Raw genomic sequence first — 17,235 nt, forward strand, 5'->3', positions numbered from 1 at the left:
GCCTTTCCTTCCATAGGGCTTTCCTCTCTGGGTAGCAAAGTGTGGCAGCAAGATGGGGTCAGCCCTAGGGAAAGGGTCAGTTCACCAACATTTATTCAGCACCTCCTATGTGCCAGGCATGGTGTGACCTGGCACAGGTCCCCGACCATCTTGGCGCCTCAGTTTACCAATCTGAACCAGGGGATGACACTCGTAGCCCCTAGGATTTACCCATGTACATGAAGTGCCCAGCAGGTGCCGGGCTGTCAGCAGGTGTCGGTTTCCTGCTCTCTTCTCTCTGCTCCTGAGGTCTTTGTCCAGATGCAGAAAGAACAGCTGAGGAAGGACGGGACTGGCATTCCTCATTAGGGAAACTGAGGCCCAGGGAGGACAGACTTGCCCAGGGGACCACCTTGACTGTGCCCTAGTTTCCCCTTGCCCAGCTCCCAGCCCCAGCCCTGGAACCCTGGAACCCACAGGCTGAGTGAATTCTGCTCGTGCCCCCGTGGTTTGGACCCCCTTGGCCCTGGCGGCACAAAGACACAGGCCCGTGGTGCATGTTTACTTTCAGCTTTATTTCTTCCCAAGCCAAGCGATACAGAGGGGCCACCTGCCGGGTGGCGGTGGGGGTAGTTCTCCCCCTGGGACACAGGGAGAGGCTGCGTCAGCGCCCCAAGCTGGAGGACCGCCGGGTTCATGTGGCCAGCGGCCGGACCTCCAGTGGAGGTGGGACAGCAAGGGGTGAGGCCTCGGGGTGCCAGGCTGCCTGTGGGTGGAGGCGTCAGGGGACTCTCCCCCCCCCCCCCCAGTCTCTCTGCAGTGTTCCTGGTCCTCTGGCCAGAGGGATCAGACTCCAGGGGCCTCTGCCTCCACAATGCTCAGAGCCTCTGAGCTCCGTCCTTGGTACAACTACAAGTTTCCCAAGTTGTCCTCTCCTGAACGGAAGGACGCCCCCGCTGTCCTGTGGCTGTCTGCCAGTGGCTTCTCTCTTCTGGGCTTTGAGTGTGGACAGGTGTGTGCCTGTGCAGATCCAGGGCAGGTCTGGGTGTGTATGCCAGTCACAGCACCAACCCCGCCTTGGCCATCATTTTCCGGACAGGACCATGCCTAAACCAGCTAGTCACCCTCTCTCTTCCCCCCCTGGGGTGCTGAAGCTGTGGTCCCCAGGGCTTGCCAGGAGACCACCAACTCATGAGCGACCAGTTCCATAGACCTCATGACAGCTCCTGGCCCAACCTGACTTGGCAAGTGACACAAATACTCTGGGCTCCCTCTCTCCCTCCCCCAACAGAGACATCTCTATTTGGGCCTCAGAGGTCCTGTAAAGCAAAGCCAGCCCCTCCTTCTGGAGTTTGCTCCCTGGGTGAGGAACTGAGGAACTGACGCTGGAACAGGAATGCTGGGCCCCAGAGGGATCTGCCCAGTGCCCCTGGGCCCTGCATCCCTCCCCTGCCACCAAGGCCCTTCTAGAAGGTTCAGAGCTGCACTTGGGACTCCTCCTGGTAGACAGAGCCTCTGTGCTAACAGGCTGCCTCCCAGGAGCTTTGAGGAGTGTCGGGGAGACAGGCAGGGGACCTGAGAGAAGGCACGAGGGCTCTGAATGGGTGCCGGGGAAACCATTTCTGCCAGCCTGGGGCTAGTCTGGCTGTGGCTGGGAACAGGCCCTCCCAACAGGGGCCATAACGCCCACTGGCTACTGGGCAGGGCCTGGGAGCTGAAGCCAGCAAGGTAGGTGGGCCTAGGAGAAGCCCCTGTGGGCAGAGCCTGTGCCAGTAGAAGTCTGGGGAGAATCCCAGGGCAAGAAACCAGGCAGGAGGTCAAAGGACCCTGCTCAGTCCTTTCAGTTGTCAAATTAGGTCCTGACACAGAAGCCATAGTGTCACTCCCTGCCTCCCGGCACATGAGTGTATTCCCAAGCCCAGGGCCTCCCACTCTCCCAAAGACTGGCCCCTACAGCCAGGCCCTTCCCTCCATCTTAGAACTCTCTAGACCAAATCAACACTAAACCTTCATCAAACCCTCCAGCCCACTCCCTGCTAATAGCCTGGGAGCCCATGGGAAGTCCCCCACCAAAGGTGTTCCCAAAACCCCCTCTAGGGAAAGCCTTTGTAGTCTGTGGATGGCCAGGGACACAGGGTAAAGCACAGAGTATCAAGGGCTTCTGGGCTGGGAACTACTCTGCATGGGGTCCCAAGTTTGTACCCTAGACCATCAGGGAGACCGCCGCAGGAGGCAAGCTCAGGTCTGGGCTCCTCATGGGCTGAGCAGGTCTGGGGTCAGGCCCCAGGCAACGGCACAGGTAGGGAGGGAGCAAGAGGCAGGCTGGGTCATCCGGGGAGACGTGTTGAGACCGGAGCTCTCAGCAGAGATGATCCTGAAATTGAAAAGCTAAAGAAGAGGTGCAGTTCCTATTCCTGTCTTCACCAGCATTCCTTCTGGTGCCTCCACCCTGTGATGCATGGGGCCCGTCACCTCTCTCCAGGCACCTGCACATCTTGGGTGCCCAAGGAGGTCCCAGGGTGTGTGCTGGGCGGCAGCTGAGCCTCTGAGCTGGGATCGAAGCAAGCATGTGGCACGAGGCATGCAAATAATCTTTTTTACACCTGGGCACCCCCCCACCCCGCCCACAAAAATACAAAAGAGAAAGTCCCACGTCCTGGCTCCTGCTCATCAGACACACAGGGAATGTGCTGTTTCTCCTCTGCACGGTCCGGTCCATCTCCTCTGCATCTCCTCCGCGGGGCTGGTTCCCCTTCCGACAGGCAATATGTGCTGCTTGGTGGGTCAGGAGATCGTAGGGATAAGAAACAAGCCAGTACACCGAGGCCAAACACCGGACCGTGTCCATCAGATGAAACAACATTATTCGTTCTTCTTGCTTTTTGCATCTAATGTGGGCTGACAGTGGGGAGACCTGGGGGCTTCCCTTCAAGTTCGTGCTTTGGGGGCTCAGGGGCGTCACTGTCCTGTGCTCCCACGGGAGGTGGGGTGTGTGAGTTTGGAGGCCTCCAGCCGGCCAGGGCTGCCTCCACCAGCGCAGTGCCCCGGTTGGTTTTATTTCTTTGGAACTGTAAAGAGAACAGTCACGGCAGAAGAGAGCTCAGAACAGGCGTTCAAGTCCTTGCCTGGAGGATTTGGGGTTTTGTTTCCTAATGGGAAGAGGCAACAGGGTCCTCTGATTGCGGTGTCTAAACTCCCACCTGCAGCCTCAGCTGTCAGTTCACAGCGCCAGAGGACCCCCAAACATAGAACCATCGAGGCCTGAGTTTTTCAAACAATTCCCTTTGCCAGTTTGTTTTTTTTTTAATTTTTTTTAATTTTTATTTATTTATTTATGATAGTCACACACAGAGAGAGAGAGAGAGGCAGAGACAGGCAGAGGGAGAAGCAGGCTCCATGCACTGGGAGCCCAACGTGGGATTCGATCCCAGGTCTCCAGGATCACGCCCTGGGCCAAAGGCAGGCGCTAAACCGCTGCACCACCCAGGGATCCCATGCCAGTTTGAGTTCAATACTCATCCTTTGCCGTCAAAAAAGTCATGGCAAACGTGATAAGCAGCCACAGGACAAAGGAGGCTGAGGTGCACAGGGGGCTCCCCAGCTAATGCTCACACCAGCAGGCCCCTGCCCCTCATGTTCCTGTGCGGCCGCCAGCCCCACAGACAGCATAGGACGTGCTTCATTTCAAACACTTGGACAGTGGAGGATGTGGATTTGAAACCCAGGCAGGCTGAATACAAACTGAACTCTTCCCTCTCCAAAGTGTCCAGGGCTGCCCATGACCCCACCGCCGAATCTCAGGCTTTCTGCCCCAGGTTGAACCCTCCTGTTCTAAATCAGTGCCTCCTTTAATGACTGGACTGGAAATTTTACTGAAATGCAGACTCTTAGCTGAAATGCAGTGGGTTTGGGCTGGGGCCTGATACTCTGCGTTTCTGACACACTCCTGGTGTCAGCAGCCACTGCTGCTGGTCCACATGGCGCATCTGGAGTAGCCAAGTCTTTAGGGGAAAAGCTTAGGCTGTTCCCTGCAAGAGGCAGAGATGCTTGGGGGCTTCCCAAGGCGAGCATGTGACAATGCTGCCCTGCACAGCCCAGACGCTCAAAGCTGTGCTGGCCCATTGAGCAGCTGAGGGTCAGCTTTCAAAATGGTGCCCCCACTTGGTTAATTTCCCTGGGCCAACTCTGGGGGCTCACAGAGTGTTCCCCCCAGACTTCCACCACATGCATTGTTTATTCCCAGTATGTGCTGGCCATCGCAACAGGAATGCTTCCAGGGCGGGCCCACCATTCACCAAGCAGCATCACATCCATGACCTTGGGTGATGCTCACAAGGCTCAGCCAGACACGACACCAGCCCAAGTCCCTCAGAGCTGAGACTGGAGCTGGCTGCCTCCGACTCCCAGGCCTGTGCTTTTCCCATACCCTTTCCTAATGACCCGGGTGAAAGGCAAGTCAGAAGCCAGTCTCATTCAGCTGGGCACCACCGGGATAGGGTCACTTCTGAGAGAGGATCGGTCTATGTCCCCCATGTACTCTTACCTCATTCCCACTGCCCCCTCCCCAGGGAGCTGGGCTGCACCCTTCCGTAGTCCCGAGCAAGCTGGCTTGCTTGGCTCCCTGTGACAGGGCCTCACCTGTGAAGTTGACGGTCATGGCCACGATGATGATAATGATTCCCATGATGATGAAGGTGATGCTGAGCAGCCGGGCCAGGCGACCCAGCCTCCGAGCCCCATCCAGGTCCCCCTGTTGCACGCTACTTCGGGACTGCAAAGAGAGGGTGGTAGAGACCTCAGGAAAGCTGTTCCCTGCAGACCTGTGGGGGGGCCCCTGGCCTGGGCCTCCAGAACCCACCCAGCCTCCACTGCAGCCCACATTCCAGCACCTATCTTGAGGACAGGAAGCAGGCTTCTCCTGCTCAAGTGGCTCACATCTCTTGTGGGAACCCCCAACCGAGCCCACCCCTCACTGGAAACAGAACCAAGCAGTGCAGGGCACTTCCTCTCAGAGCAGTGCTGAGTCACAGTCTCAGTGGCAGGTGGCATAGTAGGGACCGAGAGTCTGGGAGGGTGGGCCAGGTCCAGGTCATGCTGAGCTGGCAGGACAGGTAAGCCCCCCCTCTGGAGCCCTGCCCAAGGCTCACTGCTATGGCCACCCTAACACAGCCCTATGGCTTTTTCTGTAGCCCGAGGGCCTGCCTCTATGACCCTGTCTTCCACAACAGGAAAAAATATTGATCCTCCCTCTTCCTATTTCCCACCCAGAAACCACGAGCTTCCTCAACTAAGCTGACTTCCCAAATCATACCAGAAAGGCAGGCATCTTGGGTTTGAATTGGAGAGGCTGGGGCTTGGGGGAAGAGGCCATGCCTGGCGTCACAGGGGTCCATTTGATACCTCACTCTTTCTCAGTGAGCTTGGTTTTTCTCAACCTTATTTAATTTAGTGAAAGCAGGTGGGTGAGTGTGGGGATGGCCAGCTCTTGGGAGGTCCTACAGGGGCTCGGTAGGAGGTGTGTCCCAAGTGTATCCATGGAGGCCCCACACCCCATCCATGATGGGTTAAGAATCAACCTGCTGACCAAGGCTGGCCTGTGACTTCCAGACTCCTCCAGCTCTAGAAGTCTCTGATGCTTCCTGGACTTCTAGAACAGATACAAGCAGGAGTCCACTAGAGGTGTGACTGCTTTCAAGGTATTAGGCCACTTATTTGGTTACTTTATTATCCAATTATCTGAGGCTCCTGAGTTCAACAGGAAATACAGTTGAGTCCTTTGATGATGGTGGTGGTGGTGGTGATGTCTTGAGACCTTACTTTGCACCAGGCAGGTTGCTAAGGACTACGCCTGAATCTCATTTAGGCTCAGAACACCCCATGCGCTTGGCTGTGTTGCCCACTTTTAAAGAAGCTGAAGTTCAGCAAAGATACCCCTCCCCTCTCTGTTCTCATCATGAGGGTGCCCTCCCTTCCCCACGTCCTGTCTTTTTCTCCTCTCAGAAACCTAACCAATCTCCCACCCCATGCCATGGCTCCCTGTTCAGGCTCCTTCCAGGACGGTGCCACCTGCCTGCCACAGTGTTTGACATCAGACTTGCTTTGCCTCAGATCTGCTCCTGGCCTTGTCCTCCTCTGTCCAATTATTGGTCACAGCCTGGAGTCCATCATCCCAGTTGGTCACAATGCCTGTCCCATCTATCCTACCAAGAGGTTTCCTCTCCTGGTCAATTCCACTGCAGTCTTCTCTGGCTGCCTTGCACCTGCCCTGGGTCTGGTTCCACTTCCCACCCAAGCCAGCACATTGGCCTCCTGAAGATCCATCCCCAGATCTACACTCTCTTCCTCTCCATGCCACTCCCCACACGACCATTCCCCTCCACAGAGATTTATGCCAGGCCCTGTGCTAGACCCCTGGCATAAATAGTCGTAGGGTGGGATCAGAGAGGAGGTGGAGGAGATCCCTGGGTGGCTCAGCTGTTTAGTGCCTGCCTTCAGCCCAGGGCGTGATCCTGGGGTCCCAGGATCGGGTCCCACATTGGGCTCCTTGCGTGGAGCCTGCTTCTCCCTCTGCTTGTGTCCCTGCCTCTCTCTCTCTCTCTCTGTGTGTGTGTGTGTGTGTCTCGTGAATTAATGAATAAAATCTTAAAAGAGAGAGAGAGGAAGTGGAGAGTTGGAAGCTGATGCACAAGTTTAAGAAGATGGTGACTTAGCCAGTGACCCTGCCCAGCATCTTCCATGGCCTCTCCACTGTTCACAGAACAAAGTCCAAACCCAGGTTAATGTTGCACTTCCAGATTTTATCCTCTACTCTTCCTTTCCACAACCTCAGGACCCAGCCAATCTGAATTGCTCCAGGTCTGAGCACCAACTCTCACATGCCTTTGGTGGTGCTCTCTCTCCTGCCAGCATTCCCACCTTTTCAACCAACGGTCCATATCGTCTCCGTCCTTCGATGGCTGCCCCAATGCCACCCCCTCTGTGAAGCCCACCAAGGCTCCTCCACCTCCACCAGAATAACAATCCCTATCATTATTCAAACATCTACCTTGTACCGAGAACCATGTTAAGTCCTTGTCATCCAGCAGAGCATTAGAGCACCTAACACTCCTATGAGTTAGGGAGTATTATTAGACTATTTTACAAATGAGAGGCTGGAGCACAGAGCACCACGCAGGTGTGAGAGAAGCAACTGGAGCAGAGAAGAGAGGCCAGGTCAGCAAGGACCCTGACTATCACAAAATGGAATCTGGATTCTGTCTTGTAGGTACTGGGTGTCCTACAACTAAGTAAGACAAATAGAGGATTTCATCAAAACGGAAGAAAGATCCAATCAGAGGAAGAGGGTGAAAAGACCCAGAGGTGACTGGTGCCCCAATGTCCTGAGTATTCCTGAGTTCTGAACCCCAATGTCCTGAACTCAGGGTAACAGAGAGATTTAGACTTGAGCACAGCCAGCAGAGGAGAGCACCGCTGTCTTGGAGACAGGACAAATGTGGGTACAGGTGGTCTCACACTTCAATAGGTCTGTAGGAGGGTCTGGTCAGAATGTTGTGAGTGTTCATGCCTCTGGACCTCAGGGTGCCCAGTGACAATGGACAAGTGTCATCCAGCAAGAGGTTAAAGAGGAGGTGGGGCTGGTTTGAGGAGGGGGCATGGGCGGGGGCTCAGGCAACAGCCCATCCTGAGACCTACAAGCCCACCTAGACCTGGCAAGCAGGTGCAGCCTCCCAGCCCCCTACAAGGCAAGGGCAGCCTGGAGGGGAGCGCAGGTTTTGAAATTAGACTTCCTGCGTGCCTGTCCCCACCCTCTACAGCTCTCCTAGCTCCATTACCCTGGATGAGTGGCTTTTCTCTGTTTCTCCTCATCCTCAAATATCACCAGGTATGAATTCTTGACCTTTCTAACGTCCCTCAAGTCTGCCCCTACATCTCCAGCTGATTCCACTGCCCTATCCACTCCTGCAATATGTTTCATCTGGAGACTGCACCAGCCTCACCCTTCAAGAATCACCTCCAGTAAAACTTTCCTTGGTGCCCAAAAGCAATCAATCAACCCCTCTTTGGGGCTCCCATAGCATCTTACACCATGCACTCTTCCTCCCTTCCCATCTTGTATCATTAGTTCTCATGTCAATCTCTTACCCTAGACTTGAAGGCAGGGACCGAGCAGCCTCAATCTTGGTGTCCCTCTTACGTAACCTAGGGACTGGCCCTAAGAGACATTCAGTAAGCATTTGAGGAAGTAAAGGATAAAAGAAGAGAAAAAGAATGAGAGAAGAGTCTGTTTTCCAACCACTGAACTTAGCCAGTGGAATGCTCCAAGTTAATAGAAGATTCATGAATAAAATAAAGGCAACAGGTCCCTCAGGAAAGATATCTGTTATCTGGGTTTTGTAACTCACGCCACCGCCAGCTCTCTGCATGGCCAGCCCAGGTCACTGCACGAAGGACTTCAACATTAAGGCAGCACCTTCCTCCCTCTTGGGAGGAAGAGGGGGCAACATACAGAAATGCTTCAGGAATTTCCAGGAAGTTTGGCTTTAGAAATTCTGGGGCTGGGCAGCCCCCATGGCGCAGCGGTTTGGCGCCACCTGCAGCCCGGGGTGTGATCCTGGAGACCTGGGATCGAGTCCCATGTCGGGCTTCCTGTAGGGAGCCCGCTTCTCCCTCTGCCTGTGTCTCTAAACAAAATCTTTAAAAAAAAAAAAAGAAAGAAAGAAAGAAGAAAAAGAAAGAAGAAAGAAAAGAAAGAAAGAAAGAAAAAGAAGAAAGAAAGAAAGAAAGAAAGAAAGAAAGAAAGAAAGATAGATAGAAAGAAAGAAAGAAAAAAGAATTCTGAGGCTACTTTGAATCATTACCAAGAGACTCATTCTCAGCTGTAAGCGTGGCATGCAGCGGGAAGGGGCACAGGATTTGAGATGAGTCCTGCTCCTCACTTGCCAGAGAAATCTTTGTGCATTTGGCAATGATTCAGGACCGTGGAGGCGTATGTGTGGTTGCTTGGGTGGGAAGGGGAAACAGGAGGGAGAAATGAATTTTTCACTCTAAACTCAATTGCTCTTCATTATCCACAGAGCCATCAGCCTGTGCATCCCACTCATGCATGTTCCTTTGAGCCTGAGAGACAGTGTTCAGGGACATGCACTGGGAATGGCCAGATAAGCCATTGTTGGATCATACGCTATGTGTCATATGTTGTGCAACATAAACCTCATGACTATTCTGTAAATCTTAGTTTTCTGATCTGTAAAATGGAGGAAATAGCTGCCTTGAAGAGGAGAGCCCTACTTTTATATATAGAAGTTCCTTACCACTAGCTGGCACTCATTTCTGAAGTCCTTCCATTAGTTCCCAAATGAAAAATTCATCCCTTGTCTCCAGGAATGGAAGAAGATCCTTCATTACTTTTTATGAGTGACTTACCAGCTGCATATCAAACCCCACTTAATGACATCCTCTCCCCTTTATACCAAATGGCTCAAGTTGAAGGCACAATAATAATTGCAGTAATGGTTGTAATGACAGTGAATTAATAGATCATTTGTGATTGCAACGGCTGTGGGAATGGTAAGGGAGAAAATGAATTCAGGTTAATAGATCAGTGAGGAAAGACACTGAAAAAAGCCTGAGAGCTGGTAGGGGGTGGGGAGGGAAGCAGATGGGGTAGGGGAAGTGTTGGGGAGAGCTGCGGGTGGGGGGGGGGCGTAGCCGAAACCAGCCAGAGGGGGTGGCTGCGGAACCTATCAGGAATGAGCTTCCTCCACTCAAGCCCCGGCAGGTCTGAGGAGGTCTGACCAAGATGTGATCAGCTGATCCCTGACCAGCTATTTGTTCTTCCACAGAGATCAAGAAACTCCTGGCAGGTCAAAGCTAAGGGATGTGCTTCCCATGCCCCCTTTCGCATCCCTCTCTGTACAACAGTGCAATTCTTTCTGGAATGCCCTAACCACAGGGTTAACTTCAGTTGCTGGAGAGTGGAGAGGCATGGGGTAGGGTGGGGGCTCCTGGGGAAGGACTCCAGTCAGCTCCCATGGGGGGTGGGAGTGGGAGTGGTTGGGGATGGTTAGGACCTTGAGACAGCAACTGTTTGCCAACCATTCAGAAGTATGTCAATATTTTCAATACTTTAAGCCATATGTCTGTGCCAGCTGATCCTCAGTACTGGTTGGGGCTCAGCGCTCTTGCTGGGTGAATGCAGGAATGCATGAGAGGGAGTCTACAAATGGTCAGTTAAATAACCAGGTCATCCAGAATGCCTGAGAAAGGGAATATTGAACCACTCTGGACCTCTTTCATGCTTCCCACATGTGGTAAGAGGAATTGACAGAAAAATGGTTGATCAGAGGCTTCCAACAAAACCACGGACAGGGCTGCCCCTCTCCCAGATGGTGTCACGAGGGCTGACACTCCAGTATCCCCCCAAACTGGCTCAAGTCAGAATTGCTTGCCCACTAGGGATTTGCCCTTTCCTCTGACATTACAAATTTCATTTAGTATTAATAACAGTAACCACTGCCATTTATTAAACATTTACTATGTGCCAGGCTCTGTGGTAGATGTTTTCACATATATTAACCCAGTTAATCCTCCCAACAGATTTATGGGGTAGACAGTCTTATTAAACCTGTTTAATAGATGAGAGAACTGAGGCTACAGAAGGAGGTTGAGGGATTTAGACACGGTCACGTGGCTTATAAGGCACAGAGCTGGGATGCACAGCCAGGTCTGTCTGATGCTTGTTTAAGCACTGCTGTCAACTGGAGGCCCAACTGCCTGGGGTTCAGGTCCCCCTGTTGCTGGCCCTGAGGAGGAACATGGCCATCTGTCAGCCTGACCCAGGAGAAAAACAGATGAAGCCAGTCCTGGCCACCTCAGGAGGCTCACGGGAGGCTGCAGGGTTAGGTCTGAATACCTGGGATCCCGTTGTTACAGCCACAGTGGAAAGGACACTGCTGGTCCACTAGTCTCCCACTGATAGAGTCAGTAGGGGTGGAGAGGGATGACATGTTGAGGGGGAGCGTGGAGAGAAAGAGGGAAGGAAGTGGATTCTTTCCTCCCTGCACAAATGCCCCAAAGGTCTGGCTTTCCTGGGAGGGATACACCATCTTTGTCCCCAGAGGTAGATGCAGGGCAGGGGCATGGAGAAAGATTCAGCATCCAGCAGACATGCCTCTTACCAGTTGTGTGACCATGGGCAAGGCACTGCTCAAGTGTCTGTCACCTCATGTGGTAAATGAGAACAATTAGCCAGACTGTCGGCCTCATAGTAGGACATGCTCTGCAGACTCTAAGCTCTGGAAAGGCCATCAGGGCTGTGGGTCTCCTTCCCCGCTGGGGTCAAGGGCTTTACTTGGTAACTAGAGCGGGACTCAGGTAAGGAGTTCTGGAGTCTGTCCGCAGGACCTAGAGATACCAGCACAGGAGACTTACTATCCGTAGTCTCTGTCCCTCCTTCACCCCAGCTTGGGTGGGGCCACGTCTCATGGCTCCATGAATAACTGACCCCTTCCTTCCTGGGGACTGGGAGGGTCCTGTGAACTAGCTGGCTCCCAAAAGAAGGGAGACAATGGTGGGCACACCCAATAACACCCCATCCTGGCCAGGCTCCCCCAATTCCAACAAGGTGGGCTAGTGTCCTGGGTAGAACAGGGGCTCTGGCTCCAGCCATCTGATCCTGGGTTCCTCAATCCCAGCAGGTTACTCCACAGCTCTGCTTCAGCTTTCTCGGCTGTAAAAGGGAAAATAATACCAATACCTGGACCTCATATGGTTATAGCCTGGATTAAATGAGATAATGTATGTAAAAAATGTGGACCTGTGCCCGACATTTAGCAAGTGATATCCCTCAACACAGGGCTCCCCCAGGCTCCTTCTTCCTGGTTTCTCACAGTTCTCTTTGGAAATTCATTTCCACAGCTCTACTCCACCTCGCTGCCACCCCATATGGCCCTGCTTTGAAATATCAGCCCCTAGAACCTCTCTCATGCCCTCTCTCTCACAGCACCTGCTCTTGAACTTCTTTGAGCCTCTACCTGTTACCCCGCCCTCTCCTCCAAAGTCATCACCACCTTCCTAGCCTCATTCCCTCCAGCCCAGCCTGATCCTTCTGTCCCACATTTGCCATCCTCGCCAGCATCATTCTGTGACACTTGGTCTGCCTTCATGGCAACCCTGCCATCCCCAGCCTCGGGTGGATCCAATGTCCCATGTGTGACTCTATACCCAAATAGCTGGAGAAAAAAAATGCACCACTGAGCAGGCTGTTGACCACTCAGGATCCTGATGTCCAGCCTCAGCAAGGCCCTTAGGTCGTTGACCTCTCTGTCCCTTGTCACCCCTCTTGTCATCCCCTGTCACCAGGCCCTTTTTCTCAGCAAATGTCCTTGTGTGTGCCCCTGGTGGCATGGAGCCCATACAGCATGAGCCGGCTCCTTTTCACTTGAGCATTTCTATCTGCTGCTGCCCTCATGGCCTTTCCTGCAGGCTCCCAGACACAAGGTCCCACTTTGGGATCCCACTTCTGCAACCTCCATGAACCTCCTCAGTCACCTCTCCTTCTTGCCTCACCCTCTCCATCACCATGGTCCCCAGGGGTCTGTAAGTGGTCCAGCCACTGGACACTCACATCTGTATTGGGCCTGACCTCTCCACTGCATTGGACCATTCCTCCTCCTCTCAAACTTGCTCCTCCCTGGGTGTCTCTCCCTCTCTTCTAGTTTGCCTTCCACCCCTGGAATCTTCTTTTCAAAACCCTTTCCTGTCCCCTTCCCTTGGTGTGAGATAACCAGGAGTGTGAAATAATTGCCACTGCTTTCTCTTCTCCAATTCTCTCATCGGTGCCCTCCTTCCTAAGCCACTGCTCGGCCCATGCCTTCGTCATCCCATCTGGACTAACTCAAGAGCGTCCTATAGGGTCTCCCTCCCCCCAGTCCTGCCTGCTCAAGCTCATTTCCCAGTGCAGTTGGGTGTTAGTTTTAAAATATGAACAGACCACATCATGCCTCTGCTTAAAATTTTTCAGGGGCTCCCCAGAGCCACTAGGATAAAACTTAAATCCCAAGAGCAGGTCCCTGCCTACCTCCCTCCATCACCATACTCTTGCATCCTTCCACCATGTCAAATAGACCATGTCCTCCATCTTCCCAAATGCCTAGCATGACACCTCATTGGTAAAGGGGGCATATTCATTCATGGGGGACTCAATCATTCTCTACTACTGAGTTGTCTCCATACAAGCAAGTTGCCAGTCAAGTGAATGGTCGACTGAATAAATGTTAACAACTCTTAGAAGGTTTCCAGGAATCCTTTTTGCCTCTCACTATGCCCTGGTCCAGGCTTCTTCATCTCTCACCTGTGCTCCTGCAAAGGTTCCTTCTCCCTACTGCCAGGCTCAGAGGGACCCCTTCCACCCCTCCTCTTACCCTGTACCAGCCAGGTTTACCAAAATGGAAATCTGACCACACCTCTCTCTGGCTCCAAACCGTGTGATACATATGCCACAGCCCAGCTGAAGCTTGCAGCCACACCCAAAGAACCACATGCTGTAGGATTCCACTGATATGAAATGTCCAGAAGAGGCAAATTCATAGACACAGAAAGATAAGTAGTTTGTTAGATTTGAGGGGGCTCATGGGAGAGATGGGGTGATAAAAAAGGCATGGAGCTTTTTTGGAGGTGAGAAAAATGTCCTAAAACTGTGGTTATGTTGCATTTATCTGTGAACATACTAAAAATCTCTGAATTGTACACTTTGAACAGGTGAGTTGTATGATATGCGTATTATATTTCAAAGCTCTAAGAAAACCCAAAAAACCCATGATGGCATCCCATGCCTGGCCAGGGAGACACTCAGGTTCCACTTAATTATTGCTACCATGTAAGAGCACTTGCTGTGTGTTGGGTATTGTACTTAAGCACTTTGTGCAGCTCATCTCACTTCACCCTCACACAGCTCTCTAATGTAAGTATTGTGTGACACCCATTTTGCAGATGGGAAAACTGAGAAGAGAGATTTGAGTCACTTGCCCAAGGCCCCATGATACCTCGTGGTTCCATCTAGCATGAGCACTTCTTGCAGTGTGTTACAGGATCTGTTTACAAGTTTCTCTCCACTAGACTGGAGGCTCCTGGGAATTGGTTCTGGTTTAGCACCATATTCGCTGCCTCTGGCCCAGTGACCTTCAGAATGGACTCAGGAACCTGAGGAGGATGTACAAATGTCCTGGGGGTGGGTTCAGTGGTCTCACAGTCTTGGACTCAGGGGCATTTGACAATGTCTTCCCAGCCTGCACCCTGTCACCCCCACAAAGAGATGGATTCCAACAACCTGTTTTCTCCTGGGCCCTTGTAACGTTTCCTCACCAAAGCCTGTCTCCCCTTCTGGGGCTTCTCCCTATAACCAAGAGGGTGGCCCTGCCCAGAGCCCCTGGCTGCACCTCTGAGACCTGGTTCTGTCCCAGCAGCCCCTAAGTGCAGAAAGGTACAGGAAGCTCCTCAAAGACACCCCCCCCCCACTGTCGGGCCCCGCTCAGCCCTGGATCTTGTGCTAGATCTGCCAGGGGGTCAGGGAAGGCATCCCTGGATGGACACTGGGCCTTAGCAAAGCAGAAAGAGGTGTCTGAGGGGTCAGGGGCTTTCTCAGAGGACAGCCCAGGAGCAGCAAGAGTGACCACAGCTCTCAAGGACTCGGTGACAAATGACTCAGCAGGGGAGTCCCTCCACAGGGAAGCAGACAGCATCTCCCTGCCCTGTCCCCCATCCCTGACCAGTGTGGGGCCAGTGCTTTACTACTCCTCTTTTCTGTTTGCATTCTGAAAGCCAGTGCCTGCCCCATGTCTCTCTCACCACCCTTTCCATCCCCCCTCTTCCTGGACCTCAAAAGTCACTTGCCAACATCTACCAATGTTTGCTGTGGATCTTCTGTAAGTAGCTCTAATCAAATGGCTTGGTTTGGGGACAACCTAAGTTTACTCAGAACCCTAAGGACAAGTGTGTGAGAAGCGAAGACTAGCCCACATGCTCCTCCTTGGCAAGGCCAGCCATGCCCTCTGACACACACTTTTCATCCACGGCCCAGACCTCCCCTAACCTAAAGACAGACTAAAGACAGATGCTGAAATCAGTGTCAGCACTGAGGCCCAGGGGCTCCAGCAAAAACAGCCCCCCTCCCCAAAGGAGCAGCCTCGGGGGAGTCAGGCCCCAGGGCCCTCAGTGCGCGTCAAGGAAGCCACACCGGCTCTTGGAAACCAGAGTTGGCAAAGGCCATTAGAACACCCAGGTGGCCTGGGGTGAAGGGTAGGGGCAGCTGGCTCCCCTCCTGAGAACTCAGGGTCCTGAGAGCCCACACTGGCCACAACCTCTACTAACACACAGCCACGGCCCCACTCAGGGTGACTCCTTGGGACACCCCCCCCCCAACAAAAGGCAAGCCCTCCCAACTTCAACTTGGCTGCCTCTCTGCAATGTGGAGTTGAGCTCCGTGTGGCTCCCTGGGGTCCCTTCCCTAGCAGGGATGTGTGCAAAGTCAAGCTGTAATGACAAAGAGCCGAGATGAGAGAGGGCAGCAAACAGAAGGTCTTCGGTCCCTGGCCCCCTCTTCTGTTGGGGGGCGGGTAGTAGGCCAGGTGAGAAAGGGAATTTTCCTCCCAGCCCCCAGCCCCCAGCTCTCCCTCCTTTGCACCCTAGGCAGAGTGGTGCCTTCCAGGAGAACATGCCTCCTGAGCCCAGGGCCCAGCCTCTGCCCTGGAGCAAAGAGCAGCACTTACCATGATAGAAAATATGAGGGGGATGAGGTTGAGCGGCCAGACAGGACAGAAGCAGGAGGCGATGGCAAGGATGAGGTAATCTTTGGGGACTTCTCGGTCCTGGGCAGAGGAGGCAGTGGCAACGGAGGATGCCCTCCTAGAGCTGGCCCGAGAGGGAGACCATGGCAGTGTGGCTTCCTGTCGCCCCTCAAAAGCCACCTTGAAGGGCAGGCCATGACCATTCTGTTCCAGGTCCAGGGCCCCGGAGAGGGACTTGGACAGCTTCAGTGGCTTGTCATCCTTGCCTTCCACCATCGTGAGGAGTTTCTCCATCTCTGGCAGGTCCAGGGGTAAGGCAGTGCCGGGCTCCTGAGCCAAGGGAAACTGAGGCTGCACAGGGTTGGCCATGTTGGCTTGGGGCTTCAGGCTGAGACGATCGGCTCCAGAGGGACCTCAGCACACCATTCCTCAGCCCAGATCCAGGGGCCTACAGGTCAGGGGCAGAAGTGTCACCCAGGGAAGCCAGGGCTAGATGGCAGGGTCGGCTTCTCCAGGCAGCCCGAGTTCAGAGGCTGAGGCCTGTCTGATGCCCCCGAGGAGCTTCGGGAAGCTGGAGCCCTGGGCTCTGTTCAAGTTGGAGGCCAACTTTGCTGGTGCTGCTAACAGCACAGATGGGCGGGGAAGTAACAGAGGCAGCTCCAAGAGCAGAGAGAAGACGCTCCTCTCCTGGGTGAGGCTCAGGCTAAGTCGGGGAGGGAGGGAGCGAGTATGTGTGTACACACAGCTCCCTCCCTCCCCTTCAGAGATGCTTTTCCTTTTTAATTCCCCTCTCCCCTGAGAACTGCCAAGCGGTGTACTGCCTCTGCCCCAGTGCAGCCCAGTGCAGCCCAGAGAGACTGGGGTGGGCCTCTGGCTTCCACTGCAGCCACAGAACCTGCCTCAATGGGCTGGGGGCTCCAGATAGGGGAAAAAGACAAAGTGGGTCACAGAGTGTGGAGGTGTCTTCAACTGTTCTGGGAAATGGAGCCCTCCGCTTCTCTTCTGCTGGAGTAGGCTTACACTCCTTCCCCTCTGTCAGGAAACACTGAGCCCCAGACCTATGGACCTAGGCAGCCCACCTCCACCCTCACCTCCATCCCCCTGAGGTGTCCAGGCCACAGCCTGGCTCCCAGCTCCAGGAGGGGAGGGTGGACTAAGCATCGCCTGAGGATCCTGCCTCAATGGGGTTCTGAGCTCCTCAGGGTGGGGGGGGTGTTAGGGAGGAAGGTTCTATGAGGGTTCCAACTCATGCCCATCAGGGCCTTTCTGGGGTGCTTTCAAAGAGCAGCAAAGACACTTCTGTTCACGAGCTCCCTGGGGGCAGATGCCAGTTCTGAAGGGCTTCCATCCTGGTGAGCCCTCACCGGGTGAGCCTGTCCTCTCTGATTCTTGTGGTCTCCTGTCATTCCCTCCCTTGTCTTCCCCTTGTTTCAGCCTCCTCCTCCATGCTCCTCATCTCTTTTGTGTCCCCAGT

At 53.8% G+C, this 17,235-nt stretch overlaps 1 protein-coding gene across 1 annotated transcript; it reads right to left on the reverse strand.

Moving 5' to 3' along the window:
• Window positions 1-533: 533 nt before the first annotated feature.
• On the reverse strand, window positions 534-16,525 carry TRARG1 (trafficking regulator of GLUT4 (SLC2A4) 1). The gene is made up of 3 exons (XM_055336429.1): window positions 15,744-16,525; window positions 4,618-4,750; window positions 534-3,047 (listed from the first exon to the last, which is right to left on the reverse strand). The coding sequence occupies exons 1-3, from the start codon at window positions 16,128-16,130 to the stop codon at window positions 3,034-3,036; spliced, it is 534 nt and encodes a 177-aa protein (XP_055192404.1). The 5' UTR covers window positions 16,131-16,525; the 3' UTR covers window positions 534-3,033.
• Window positions 16,526-17,235: the final 710 nt, after the last annotated feature.

This window comes from Nyctereutes procyonoides, unplaced genomic scaffold (genome assembly GCF_905146905.1).
Source record: "Nyctereutes procyonoides isolate TBG_1078 unplaced genomic scaffold, NYPRO_anot_genome, whole genome shotgun sequence".
NCBI lineage: Eukaryota > Metazoa > Chordata > Mammalia > Carnivora > Canidae > Nyctereutes > Nyctereutes procyonoides.